This window comes from Diachasmimorpha longicaudata, chromosome 17 (genome assembly GCF_034640455.1).
Source record: "Diachasmimorpha longicaudata isolate KC_UGA_2023 chromosome 17, iyDiaLong2, whole genome shotgun sequence".
Lineage (NCBI taxonomy): Eukaryota > Metazoa > Arthropoda > Insecta > Hymenoptera > Braconidae > Diachasmimorpha > Diachasmimorpha longicaudata.
The window spans coordinates 3,988,942-4,002,964 of record NC_087241.1 but is presented as its reverse complement, the minus strand read 5'-3'; the positions used below and the strand labels follow the sequence as shown (position 1 = coordinate 4,002,964).

Genomic DNA, 14,023 nt, shown 5'->3' with positions numbered 1-14,023 from the left:
CCCATATGTCACGATAAAAATAAAATGACCCGATCAATCGTCAACTGCCACCATACTGCAGTCAGAGTCATAAAATTCGAGGGTGCGTTGACAACGAAACGCCCTGGAGTGGTGGAGAATCTGAGGGTGCGGTAAAAAAACTTAACTCAAGGAAAAATGCCCAAAGGGAAAAAAAAAAAAGTTTATTAACCGTAGCATATTTCTCCCTCTCTCTGTACTGCTAACGTAACCGATCGATCGGTCATGCCATCAGTCGTAGTAGTACCTATAAAATTACAAATCATATTCATATTCATCTACGAAACCAAAATGCGCGTATTACATCGTAGGATGAATAATGTCCTGTGGGGTATGTACGGTACAGACGTGTGGGTATGTGCGTATCATATAGAGTTTACCACGATGAATGCCAGTGCACGTAGTAGAAATGAGTCATCGATGGTCCCGCGAGTAAAGTGTACGTTTTATCCAATCCCTATTCCCCTCCTCACCCCCTCCCGCAACCCCCTTTTCCCTACCTATAATTCCATATAGAATTGGTGAGTTCCCACTTGGCGCGTTGATCAGTGTCCGGGGAGAAAGACATAATGAAATATCACCCATGTGATGCGAATAAATTTCTAAGAGTGATGTGAGAGGGTTGCTAGGGTGAATTGCCTGGTGGGAAGTTATTGGTTTCACGGGGAAATTCGAAAATCATAATTTCATGAAATCTTTTCATTGAGAGAAGAAATTATTTCGGAAAAATATATATTTACTTTAGGAAAGTATTTATTTTTTTGTAGGCGATTGTGATTAGATTTGAATGAGTCAATTATATTGGGGCAGAAGGCGATTATGTTGGTTGTAATCTTGAGTGAGGTTTTTAATTAATTATGAACACGAAAAATGAATGGAAAATTTTGCGTCTGAAAAATCAGAAAGTTTTACATTGAAGAATTTCAAATCATCAATTTTTTTCATGTTTTTGAATGAGCGAAACTCTCTTTCTAATTAATTTCATCGACATTCACCATCAATTCTTTCTCTGATTGCCATTAAAATTTATTCATTAAAAGTAGAATACATCATGGACCCTGGGGCAAAATGGAGCAATCATAAATGATGTTTTAAAAAAAAGTATGGGGTATGAATATATTTTCGTTAATTTTTTCATCCGCGGTATTTGTGAAACCATTACAAAAATTCATTCAATGGGTTATTTCAGTTTATTCATATTACCACTGTTTTCATTTTCAGGAAAAATGCTGCATAGACACTTTCCTGATGCTATAACTTCACTGCTCTCTTTTTTCCCCTGTTCTTTACTCGATATGATTTTTTTACGAGAGTCGTTGGCACGATAATATATCCCTTCACACGTTCTCTTATCCCAGATGAATTTACAGCTTGTTGCAACAGTTTATTTTTATATTTTTCTCTCCGCTATTTTTTTTTATACTTCCGCCTTTTTTCTGTATTCAGTGCCAGTGCTTGAATAGATCCAATTTAATTGTCAACTTCCGTATTAGTTTCGTTGGGTGTGTGCGGGTACAACTGGTGAGAATTCCTGGGATTCCTCACCGCCGAGGAAGATCGTAAAAAATGAATCTCGCCTCGTAAAATGTAATCGACGATTAGGTTGTCGTATGTGTCTCGGAGATTTTCAATTCCACTTGGGCCTTTAGTTCTTGACGCGTGGGACTCATTAGATGGGGTTTGGAAAACTTGGGAAAAAAGGAGAGAATGAAAATTCAAAAATATGAATGTGCCTTGCGTGTCCTTTCTCGTACGTGCGACGAATGGGGCAGGGTAAAACGATGGAAAAAAAAATCGTAAACGTTACAATTCTCATGGTGACGGTGACTGGTGGTAAAATACGTGAGTGGATTTTGAAAAATTATAGTCAATCATAATATATTACGCCTTAGCTGAACGGTATCACCGCTCAATTAGTGTTCCACTCGAGGACATGAGGGAAAATGATAAATAAAATAACGATATTTCTATTAGTGGTAATAAACGTCAATTAAATCATCACGCATTAGTCATGGTTCTGATAAATCTAAGTTTAATCGTTTGTGGTTTAGAACGTCATCCGGTTCTGTACATTTCTCTCTGATAGATCATGGTTAGACAAAACTTCATCATCATATTTCTTTTTTAGGAAGTTTCAGGACAGAAATGAGGCAACGATTGAGATTTCTTAGACAACGTGGGCTCATATTGTCAAAAATTTCTCTGCGTGGAGAGCAGTTGGAAAATGTAAAAAAATTCCAACCATTTGCAAGAAATAATATTAAACAAAGAGAAAATAATTTGACAAGATGAAAACACCTGTGTGGGTGGATCGTCTTCTGGCAGGTGCATTCACTCTGAGGGAAGATTGGACTGGTTGGTTATATGCAGGAATAAAATTTCTATCTCTCGTCCTCCTTTTTCACGTCGTTCAATTGCCCTAGCCTCTTTTCCCTCATTCATGCCCTCCTCATTTTGAAATGAGCACGTATATATACATAGAAAGATATATATGTCTATATATATATTTGTATCCCAGTGAATTGTAATTCACAGTGTTTTATATAAGAATCCTTCTGCACGATGAGTTTCACGATGGGCTAAGCGACCCTTAAATTCGTTTATCGTGGATAGACGGGCACGAAGCAGAGGTGAAGATAGAGAATAAAAGAAAGAAAACTTGAGATGAGAGAGCAAGAGATAGGAAAATATTCAAGCGCATATAATGGTCTCGGTGCAGTCCAGCAATTGACGCTGGTAGAGATTACAAGGCGCAGCTTTTGACTCACCAGTATTTCTCTGCCATGAAATCGAGTGCTCTCCCTTCTCCCCCGATCTTTATCTTTCCCTCCAATGAATGTCTATTTATTTGAACCGTATTTCCGTCTGTTTCTGGTGAATACTAAAATTTTTATTGAATTTCAGTTCATTTAATTTTTTGTCCATCGGATTCTGCATTTTCGATGAAAATTACATCAACGTCTCTCGTACCGACTCCATAAAATATATTGACGTGTAACTCAATAAGTTGGAAGAGTGTTAGTGTGTCAAATAAATGTTGCACTTACGGACCTCTCATTTTTATGAGGGAGAAATGATCAGTTAAAAGAATGGAAAATTGAAGTGATAATTTTCTCGATTTCTTTTGAGAGAAAAATTCAGTAGAAATTGCTGTACCGTTTATTAAAATTCCTCGACTATTTAGTAAAAGTGATTTGTCCATTTGACAAAAATTACCTAACGTTAGATTACTTTCTACAAAATATTTTTAAAAATTATTAGCGAATTAGAATGTACAGAAGAAAAATCCCGCACCTCCCAGGCTCTCGGTCCGGGTTAACATCCTCCAATTTCTTCAATTCCCAGAGTTATATTTCATTTGAGAATTAAAAAACTTCACATCCAAAGTTGTTAATTGAGAATAATCAAGGGGGAGGGAAAGCGGAAGAGGGCGTAAACGAAAACGGGTAAAAAGCCGGAAGACGTTTAGAGACGGAAGGGTGGAGGACAGGGCTTTTATTACCAGGATAAATAACTGAGCAAGCCATTGATCTTTTTTTTCGGCTGGCTGACGAAGACTGGGTGATGTCTAGTTCATTCCTTGGATCTTCCTACGGTCCAAGCTTACACCCAGACGAAGACAGAGCATGTACGTATAGGAGGAATGCAATGGATTCTGTACAGATCCGTAATCCCCTACCTCCGGCTGTCCTCTAATGCCGTAATAATATTCGCGATAACAACGGACCCCAGGGCCCACTTCCATTCACTGCATGGGATTAAGGAGGAGAGTTCATATAACGGGCTATATTTTTCACTCCCTCCATCGTGTCCTTTCTATCGCTATCCTTTACTTTTCACTTTCTTCCGGATACACAAAGAAATCGCAATAGGAGACCTTACAATTCGAGACTCGGTGTATACTCAAATTTCTTTGGTCTCGTGCTCGAATAACTATTTCCATGGTATCCTCTTTATATGCTCAACGTACGGACGTATATAATCCGCTTTTCCAAATGCTCTAACGACAGATCCGATTTTACTGACATATTGACAGAACCGTAAGGAGACGTATATTACCCAAAATTGACCAGTGTCGCTTTAAAAGGATCGAGGGAAGAGAGAAGAGCTTTTCATGTTGAGTGGACCTTTTAAAAAAATTTTTTTTTCAAATACGTAACTCAAGGAGCAACTTAACAAGATGAAATAATAGAATTAATTGAATAGACAAAGAAACCAACATTTTTGCACGAATATGTTGGTCTTCTCCGTATGCTCTCAATGATCTATAAATGATTTTAAAAAAATTCAACACTTTGATATTAAACACGAGCACTAGGTGGCTCCACTGTCTACTGGTCCATGATGACCAGAGTTGCTCGGACCCCCCACGGCGCCCCTGTTATTGTTTTGGGTGACGCCATTCCGCAACAAGCTGGCTCCTGCTTTGTCCATTCGGTGGACAAGTGAATTTAGTTAAATAGTTCATTGGAGCTGTGGAGTTATTTTAAAGATATCGTTTTGAGTGTCGCCCTGGCCCCACCACATGGCTCGTCCTTTGTTCTATTCGTGGATAAGTGAATTTGGTGAAATTGTTGGTTCGCGGAGTCGAGTGATTTTGTGGATATTATTCTGAGTCGCCATTCCATAGCAACATGGGTGCTCCTTTGTGTTTTTGGTGGATAAGTGAATTTTGTGAAATAGTTCATTGTCGGTGTAGAGTGATGTGGAAAATATTGTTTTGAGTGTTGCCGTTCGTAAACAACATGGCTCCTTTGTGTTTTTGGTGGATAAGTGAGTTCGAGAAAATCGGGTATTGGCGGAGTAGAGTTATTCTGCAAATTCCAAAGGTAAAATAAGTAGGATCAACAAGGCCTTAACAAAGTAAAAAAACAGCGAATATAATGAATTGTTGATATTATGGGACAGGGGCTATTTCTTAACGACCTCCACGATAAATCTCCGCAAACAAAAATCCAAAATTTTGCTATAAACAAGTCGTTTTTGTCGATAAATTGCGAAAAATATTTTATTCGGAAATTTTCAGGGATTCATAAGACGTTATTCGGTGTCAAGATGAGACATTGAATGATTTAAACAACATTAAAACTTAAATATCGAAAGCTATTGTCCTTAGATCCATTGATTATCCTCAAAAGACCAAAACCAATTAAAATTATAATTAAAATTGTAATTGAAAGTTCAGTGGAAGCTTTCACAACCCCAACGACAACTCCAAAATTCCACCGTTGAATTAATTAAAATCGTAAACAAGTGAAATTTCCTGATTTTTTTTTGTAATGAGTAAAATTGATGCAATTATTAAAAGCAGCAATTTTTCAATCCACAATAATTTTGAGTGAAAAGAAAATATATTTTAACCAATGTCGTTCTCTCTTTATGTTGCAGGTATGTAACACGAGTCCAGTCCCATTAAAATAGCAGATTTAATTAGGTGAAGAGTGAAAACAAAATTAATTATAAAACTGCACTTGATACAGTGTAAAATAACGTGCCATCCCACCAGGGGTGGCACGTGGAATATTTCGAATATCCATGGCGACAATATAAACGCACCTGGACTCACTAATGACCAGACCCATCGAGGAATCAAATTCATGCGAATAATACAATGCCCCCAACGTTTCTCTCTTCACCTACTTCTATCGGAAACGAAAGCAAATCTGCACGAAGAAACACATACAGAGTTTCATGCACGCTTGTAGATTGATACAATACGACCCCGAGAGATGCATTTTCATACTGTATGTATCCATTCATACTGTCAATTATTATCGAAACGAGGTAGCCCTGTGTTAAGGTCTAATAAGTTTTGCTGTACGTGTTCCCGCTTTAGAGAATGAGCAAATAGGCTTCCACTTCCTTTCTTTTGACCATCGGGGGTCCATTCTACCCTGTTAAATTATTTATTTTTCTTCCTTTGGAACCGAAAATTTTTTATACTAAATTTTCAAAGGACGATAAATGGATCGAAAGAGAGAGAAAGATAATTATGCGATAAATCGATAGATTTTACGATTTCTATCCATTTGCACTGAGAAATAGGACGGAAGATCCATAGTTATATTTTTCTTACAAATTCTGAAGCTTTAATATCGAGATTTTTTTGGAATTATTATTCAAAGTGTTAAAATCTTTACGTAAGATTAATTTCTACTGATTTTTAATTGCCTCTGCTGCTAGACTCTTATCTCGAATCCTTTAAGATATTCACAAATTATTTCTAAATATTTATAGTCCGTGTCCATTTGCAAATTCGTTTATTATGCAAAGTTGTGTAAATTTTTGATTTTTCCACACTACATATGCTCTCCTATCAGCAATTAATCATTCTAACCAAGTCTGGTGATAATTAGTAAGCCCTGAGAAAGAATAAACCGCAGGAAATGCCAACACGTGAGCGATGCGTGATCCATTCTTCTGACTTAATTTTTGATGACCTCATATTTTGTACATCTTTCTCAGAACGTAAAGCCCACAGACCTCAGAGGCGACAGAAAATAATTAAATTCTTAGAATCAATGTGCAATCACATTCTGGTATAGCCTAGCATTTGAATTATTAGCAGTCAATGGAAAATATTGGTAATTAGTTATTCCAACTGTTTCATTACTTTTGGACATTGTTTTTATGACAATACGAAATACGAGAGTCATCAAGATGGAGAATATTCATTTAAAGTGAAGGCCATTTTTGATCAGAGGATCTTTGTCGTGTCTCAGCTAGTCTCCACGCTAAATCATTATTAAAATTATCAAACGAAATCCTAAAAATAAGCATTTCGTGTCCCTGGATGTCCTGCTGGTACATTTTTCTGTACGATATATTTGGGTTACAGTAAATGAGACACGATATCATCGTTCGATTTAAATATTCCCAGCTATCTACTCCTTTTCTTGTTTTCGGTTTCATTTATATTTAATCTGCTCTCATCTTTATCATTGATCAAATCAGATTGCCATTTGGGGTTCAGAGAATCGATAAGAATCGTAGGGTCTTGAATCTTCTCGGCCAATTCCTTTGACATTTCATATTTTTTCGGTCATGAGCGACTGACAATTCTAAATATTTTAACAAAATTTCTAAAATTCAAGCAAATGCTCTACAAATTCCCAAATATTATCTAAAAATGTATCATCACCAAATCCTTAACCCTCCGAAAATATTACGGATCAGATTGAGGGATATCTTACAATAACAAATTCTACTAAAATTTGTTAACAATTAATCCTTCAAAGTTTGTCTGCAGTCTTTCTCGAATGGTCACTCGTTTTATTAGCACATCCTGTCCATTCACGGGACCCAGATACATAAATTGTTAACCACAATTGGTAAGACTGAAAATCAATTTTCCGTTTATGTCCTGGGCTCCTGTGGATGACGAGAGGAGGTGCATCACCTTCGGAAAACCGGGTGTCGAAACGAGAAAGGGTAATCCCGCGCACGCGAACGCCACCATGAATAATGGAGGGCGTTTCTCAAAATCCGACGTGTGTTCGATGAACGTTTCCGGCTTCTAGCATCCATTCACCCTCGAGCTTACCACCATCTCTTCTTCATATTCATGGTCTCTTTTCCGAAATATAATCCCTCTATGACATTATTTAATTATTTAATCGTAACATGTGATATCAGTCGAACGAGACCAGTCGTTGTCGATCGAGACCAATGAGTTACAATTTTTTCTCGATTGAAAAAAAAATTCTAATCTTCAATTATATGAAAAAAATTTATGTGTGACTCATTTTGTCGTGAACAAGCCTAAGTAGAAGGCCAATTAGGACCACAAAAAGTCATGATAAGACAGCGCCAGACGTCCCACCAGCGTTAGTGGGCTAATAAACGATAAGCGAAATTCCGTTCGTAAAGTTCTCTGGTATCCTAAATAACCACATATACAAGGGTCCAAAGTCCCGGCAGCTTTCTCGTCCATTAGTCCTGAAAAGATAGACCATGGACTATATAACAAACGATAAAGTCGTTTCGGTTGAAGTTAGAGTCGTTTATGCGACTACCGTGAAAAGGATGCCGCTCTTCGTAATCAACCACACTACTGAGGCTTGAGTGAGAGAAGATGAGAGAGAGGGAGGGGTAGTTTTACGATGTTGGATCCAAACTATGGACATGTTGGCGTCTGAAGGGACTCGACACTACGTCACTCAGTTGATAATTCACTCGGACCAAGTGGAAGGTGGCTCCACTGCCCATTAGGATAGGACAAAAAAATATTTATGCAAGGGGTTGGTATTCCTCATACGGAAATAAATTTGAGGTAAAAATTAGACCTTCAGGGGGTGAAGGAAAGGACGAAGGTTCATTTTATCACAAAAAATACCCTCCCATGTCTAATTTTCGCAACAAAACTTGGCCTATGGTGGATTGTTATTTCTAAAGTTTCACAGAAATTCGGGGAAAATTCCCGATTTTCCCGTAAAACACCCCCTCACACCCCTAGAATTTTCCAAAACCGATTCATCTCTGATCATCAACTCGACTGTTCTATCGAAATCCCGGAAGTTCCATCCCATTGTTTCCGTATTAGTTACTTTCATTAATGTAATTCTCGTGTATGAGACCTGAGGGGTGGGGTATTTATTTGGTTTCCTTTTCACCGATCTATTGTCAGTCCTTTATGACATTCTAGAAAAGCGAGGTGAGGTAGCATCGGTTGGTCACTGGAGCTATCTCACACACAGCATTGTCCACTTCATTATTGAAACGAACTGACTCGTTGGAGCGATCCGAAGCCCCAGGAAAATCCATTCTACCCCATCCTCACTAACTGATTCGTCAGGTTTATGTGAATGCTTGGTATGTAGGCCTCGTATATAAGCATTGCATGTGTGGAATGGATAAACGACGGGGGGGAGGAGGGGGCATAGATGGGAAGGTTTTGGAAACGCGCGCAACTATCCCGCCATTTGCACATACCCCCGGTCACCTCTCTTTCATCATTCCAGGTCTCTATGTTGTCCAAATATACCGGAATGTGCAGGCGACCGGGCGTGTAACTCTCTATGTACTGGGTGGAAGGCAGTTTTCCCTCAATTTTCTCTCTGTTCAAGAATCGATTCCAGTTGAATCCCTTCTGATTTACTTGCATCCCCTCTTGCTCTTCCCTTTAACTAGTTTCATCATCAAGTTTTCATATCCAAATACATTCAAATGGAGCGATGGCGATCGATCTGGGTAAATTGAATAGTGTCCTATTAGCATATCTCTTCCACTTAGGAGGCTGCACTGAGAGAAATATATTTACGCTGAGGAGTGGTTATTATTTCCGGATATATCGAGAAATTTGATTAACATAAATGTACGGAATTTCTAAACTGAGAGGCAAAATCCATTTTTTGACAAAAATTCATTCACTTGAGAGCAATATTTATTTTCGCAGAATTATATTTGTTGGATGGAGTCACTACCAGTGGAGTTTAATTAGATTTCAATTATGAAATGTGTTGATTATTCTTCAGATTGATTGATTTTAACGAAAAATTACCCCGACTCGTTTCACTCAGTTAATTGCCAATCTGTAGATATTGAATTTTTGATTCAGGTGAAAATTTCACGGTAAAAGTGACATTACGTAGATTTAAATTGTGGGGAATTCCCTTGTTACTGACAATCGTAACAATTGAAGAAACTTTAGCAATTACACGTGCACCGTACCGATAACATTCTCTCCCCCCTGACAAGTTTTCTCCACGAGCCAGAGGGAAAAGGTTGTTATTCTCTTTTTTTATAAAGGATCTTGACGCCACCGCAGACTTTTCCACCGGCCCATTATGGCTCTTTGACAATGGTTATGTGCGTGTTCTATCTACCAATCTATATATACATTTTTGGCCATTCTATCTGCACGCCCTATCTGCGTTACTGAGCTTTCATTGCTGCAATTTCACCTATCTCTTGAGGATGAAGCTCGGAGAGAGGAGGAAACGAACGAAAATGGGGATGTGTGGGCAACAACCAATAAAAAAAATCCGGATACTTCAGGAAAAAAAAATTAGTTTATTGTTTACCCTCAGATACTTTAAATATTTAGAGTAAAGCAGGACCTGCCATTTTTCACTCACGAATTCGCAATATTTTGAGCATTCAGCGGGGTAAATAAATAATAAACCATAAATTAAGGGTTGGAAAAGCAATTTTTGGATCATTCGGTCGATAAATATGTTTAATGAAACTGATGAGATTTAATTAGGACTTTTTCATGGAGGTAATGATGTCCTGAGACATTGTGTAACCACAGCAGAATCGATTTAAAACTTGCAAGCCCGTATAGAGACCTCTTAACTTTCTCTAGGTAATTCGTGATATGCCTCAATAAAAATACAAAGAATTAGTTTTATTTTCTCGTTTACCATGAGTTTTCAACTGGTCGAGTGAAATGGGTAGGAGTTTTACCTACAACCTTTCATCGCGTGACTGCTTCTAATTTGAAACTAGAGGGGTGGCTCAATCGGTGAATGCTTTACTTTTGTGTATCGCTCGATATATGGTACGCCGAGGTTGACTTTTTATTTAAAGCTTCCAAAAAGTGTGCATGATTGGAGGTTTTACGAGGGTGAAGGAATTTCTGCAAAATCAGAAGTCACTCACAGGAACTATAAAACTTTGATTTCATTAGTTTGTTGGGCTATTCAACTTTTAATAGTGCAACAGCCCCTAGTTATGAATAAATAAACAGTAGAATTAGATATAAAATTGAGGGAAATGAGTGGATTGAAAAATATATGTCAATTTTAATGGACATAATTGAGGATTGAATTATCGAAACATTATCTCATCTTCTCCATTTCTACCCTTTCTTTATAAAAACCTTCAACTGAAATAAATAAATTATAAATGACGTTATCAATGAGACGTTTGAAAGTCATCTCATCATTTCAGGTGAAGAGAAGACTGAGGGAGATAATAAAATCCAAAATGGAGACATGAGGAGGGGTTAGATATATTGGTTCAATTCAATATCTCATTTATTATCGAAATTGAATTATCCGGACTCGCGTGTTGGTAACCTACTCGGGCATTATCGATTTATCGAATTTTACGGCTTCCTGTATCTAGTACTATAACCGTACACATACAAGTTTAGTTATGGGTGGGAGAAGTGAGACCGAGGGATTTCTGGGTCTTTCTCACTACCGTTTATCGTCAACCGTTGAAATTAACAGAGTCGTCTGTCTGTCATCTCACCAGCACCAGTGAATGTCGTACGAATGTGTTGTACGAGGGTTGCAATGGGGTGGAGAGGGGTAAAGGAAGGGGGTTGGAGGTTCTTGTCACGTTCGGGGAAACTATCGACGGCCCAGTGAGGCGTCTCATTGCACGTTCGTATGGGGATAAATGAGAACAAAAAAATATAGGAAATGAGTGTGAAAAGTGAATTAAAGGAAATGAAATTTCTGAACTTTTCTGGTAACCTCCAGTGACCTCAGATCATAATGATATATTTATTTAATTTTCGAGGAGTTATAAGATCTTGAGGAAGGTGAAGATGTTGGGGTTTTGAGAACTTTGACAGATATTTTGAAAAAAATAATCAAAAGTTCTAGACAATTTTCAATTAAATTCTACTTTGAGATTGTCTTCGAGAATGAAAGGCATGTGAAATCAGTAACTTCCGGTTTGAAAATGAAAAAAGTTGAAAAAATAAAACTCCTTTTCCTATGCGGGTGAAGGCTTGTGAGGTTCAGCCAGTGTTACGAGTTGGGGGAATTTTTTTTTTGACATTGTTTTTATTGAGAAGCTCGAGCTATTGTTAAACCATGAAGAATGAGGGTCTTCCGGTCGAATATGAATCGAATTACCGTGAGTTCTCTTATCGTTTGAGCCTCGGGTTGACATGCATAAAGTCTCACCCTGTCTCCTCCTCCCTTTCTATGCGCCATTTTTTTTTTTTTGCGAAGTTTCTAATGTCTGAATCGGGAGTCTTTGAAGAATCTTTAAATAGGCGGATGGATATGGTTTATTTTTTCGTTTTAATACTTTCAATTTTTTTTTTTTAATGGTATTTTTATCTCGTTTGCACTTGGCCTCTGACGTGCACGGGAATAGCATACTGGCACGCATTTTGATCCGGCTGTTCGTCTAATTGGACCGTTCATTACGTTAATCAAAGAACGCCGCACGATTCGTCACGTTTTGCAGGCCAACTAGAAATCATCTAATTGGAAGATTTGCATAAACTTCTCTTATTTCTTGGCTATTTATTTATTATTACTATTCAAGTTATTATTACTTATTTATTAGTTTATCGACTCTAATTTTATTAATTTCTATTCGTAAAATTTATCACGTGTCAGTTTAATCATTTCTTTCATACCAAGATATTTTCACTTCTTCTTATAAATTTTCTTTCACTATTTTTTTTTCTTACTACCCTTTCCTCTGAATGTATATGCACCACAAACCATTTCGAAGTTTATATACACTGTGGGCACCCGGTTAAATCGTAGCCCTAAAATCTCTTTGATCCTTCACGAGGAACACCTGGCGTTTATATATATTGGGGTGACCCATTCTCACTGGCACTCTCTCGTAATAATTCGCGCTGCAACTCAGGGGTACACTTTAACTTGTCCTCTCTCATTTCTATATCTCACATCCTTTTTCTACTTTTTTTTTCGTTTTTGTTATTATCTCGAAAATGCATCTCGTCCCGGCGATATCTCCACGATCGTCTCGATTCTCAATGTTTTTTTTTTTCGCTTGTCTTGATCCAGATTTTCAGGTCCCATTGTCGAAAAAAAAAAAAAACAGCTGCTCGAGTTCAGAGTTAACTGACGAGCGGACGTTGAAGATAATGATAAAATTTATTTCCATTTTTTATGGAATTGTCTGGACTATTCGAGATTGAAGATCAACGCGGGATGAAATTATAACGATCGATTTTTTCACGTCGATCTGATTGATATCTTCCAAATAATTTCATTTTCCTAAAGTATTATTTGATTCACTCCGTCAATTTCACGTTCTTTCATGGAAAAATCCGCAAAAACAGTAACATTTTGCTCGCATTATCCTTTGCCCTCAATCAAGAATGTAATCTTCAGTACATCGTCTCTCTCAGTCCCACAAAACTAACTGACCAACGGAGAAAAAAAAAAACACTACCGAGAGCCCCAGAAGATGAAAGTATCGTGATTTTTGTTTTTTCCCCTCTAAAACCTGGGATATTTCGAGATTGTCGTAATTTTCGTTTCTGTTCGTTCTACCTCGTGCTTCCTCGACTTTTCCCAAGACGCTCGTTTACCCGTTCAACCCCAGAGACAGTCGGTATATTGCTTTTCCCGAAATAAAAGGTACGACGTACCTCAACCCTTCCTTGTCTTTTTTTTTCTCTCTTTTCTTCCCTCGTCTTTCTCGTTTCTTTATCTTTTTCTCATCGCGTCGTTCCTTCCGGGGCCGGCGTGTGTCCCAGCTCGTATCCCAAGCCCTTTTCCCCCTTTGTTTTTCCACTTTATCTTTCTCTCTTGTCGGACCGCACGGATCAACGACAAGGAATGGCGCGTAGAACGACAACTACCGTTGTGCTCCATTTGCAGTGGCGTTTCCGTAAATAGCTAATGGCCTGACACGAGTAAACGCCATCCTCTTCCTATACAACGGTGTTGTATTTCGTTTGACATACAGAAACTGAAAAACTCAAGATTTGTAGGGCGCACCAGCCATCCGCCCTTCTTTCTCGCTCGGGTCTACACTGATTGATGAACAATAAACGAAAATACGTCATGTGTCACTTTCAAGTGTGTAACAACTGATTCGACACGATTCTCCAACGTATCGCATCTATGACTAATTTTTCAAATAGAAATTTTTAGGGAAATGCGTTAGAACATTTTCGTGCGATAATATTTACAGGAAAATTCTGTCCATTCGCGATTGAGTAAAGCCGATAATTTTTTTTATTCTCATTAACATCCACTTAGAATTTTTTTTGACTGCGAAATATCCTCGAAAGATCTTCCTGATGAGAAAAAAAAATTCTGGGTTCAGATAA

The 14,023-nt window shown here is 37.9% G+C and overlaps 2 protein-coding genes across 3 annotated transcripts in view; both read left to right on the top strand.

The window, feature by feature from the left end:
- LOC135170485 (uncharacterized) overlaps positions 1 to 2,816 on the top strand; it is a 195,662-nt gene extending 192,846 nt beyond the window's left edge. The window contains exon 5 of the mRNA XM_064136336.1: positions 2,147 to 2,816. Within this exon, the coding sequence (XP_063992406.1) occupies positions 2,147 to 2,189 (43 nt within the window). The 3' untranslated portion in view covers positions 2,190 to 2,816. The remainder of the gene's footprint in view (positions 1 to 2,146) is intronic.
- Positions 1 to 14,023, top strand: part of LOC135170415 (teneurin-m) — a 138,590-nt gene that overhangs the window by 73,948 nt on the left and 50,619 nt on the right. The window contains exon 1 of one of the 2 annotated variants that reach the window (XM_064136206.1): positions 4,426 to 4,847. The exons of the other annotated variant lie outside the window; for it this stretch is intronic. The gene's annotated coding sequence lies outside the window, so the exon portion shown is untranslated. Of the gene's footprint in view, positions 1 to 4,425; positions 4,848 to 14,023 lie in introns of those variants that run through there. 2 annotated transcript variants of the gene reach the window in all.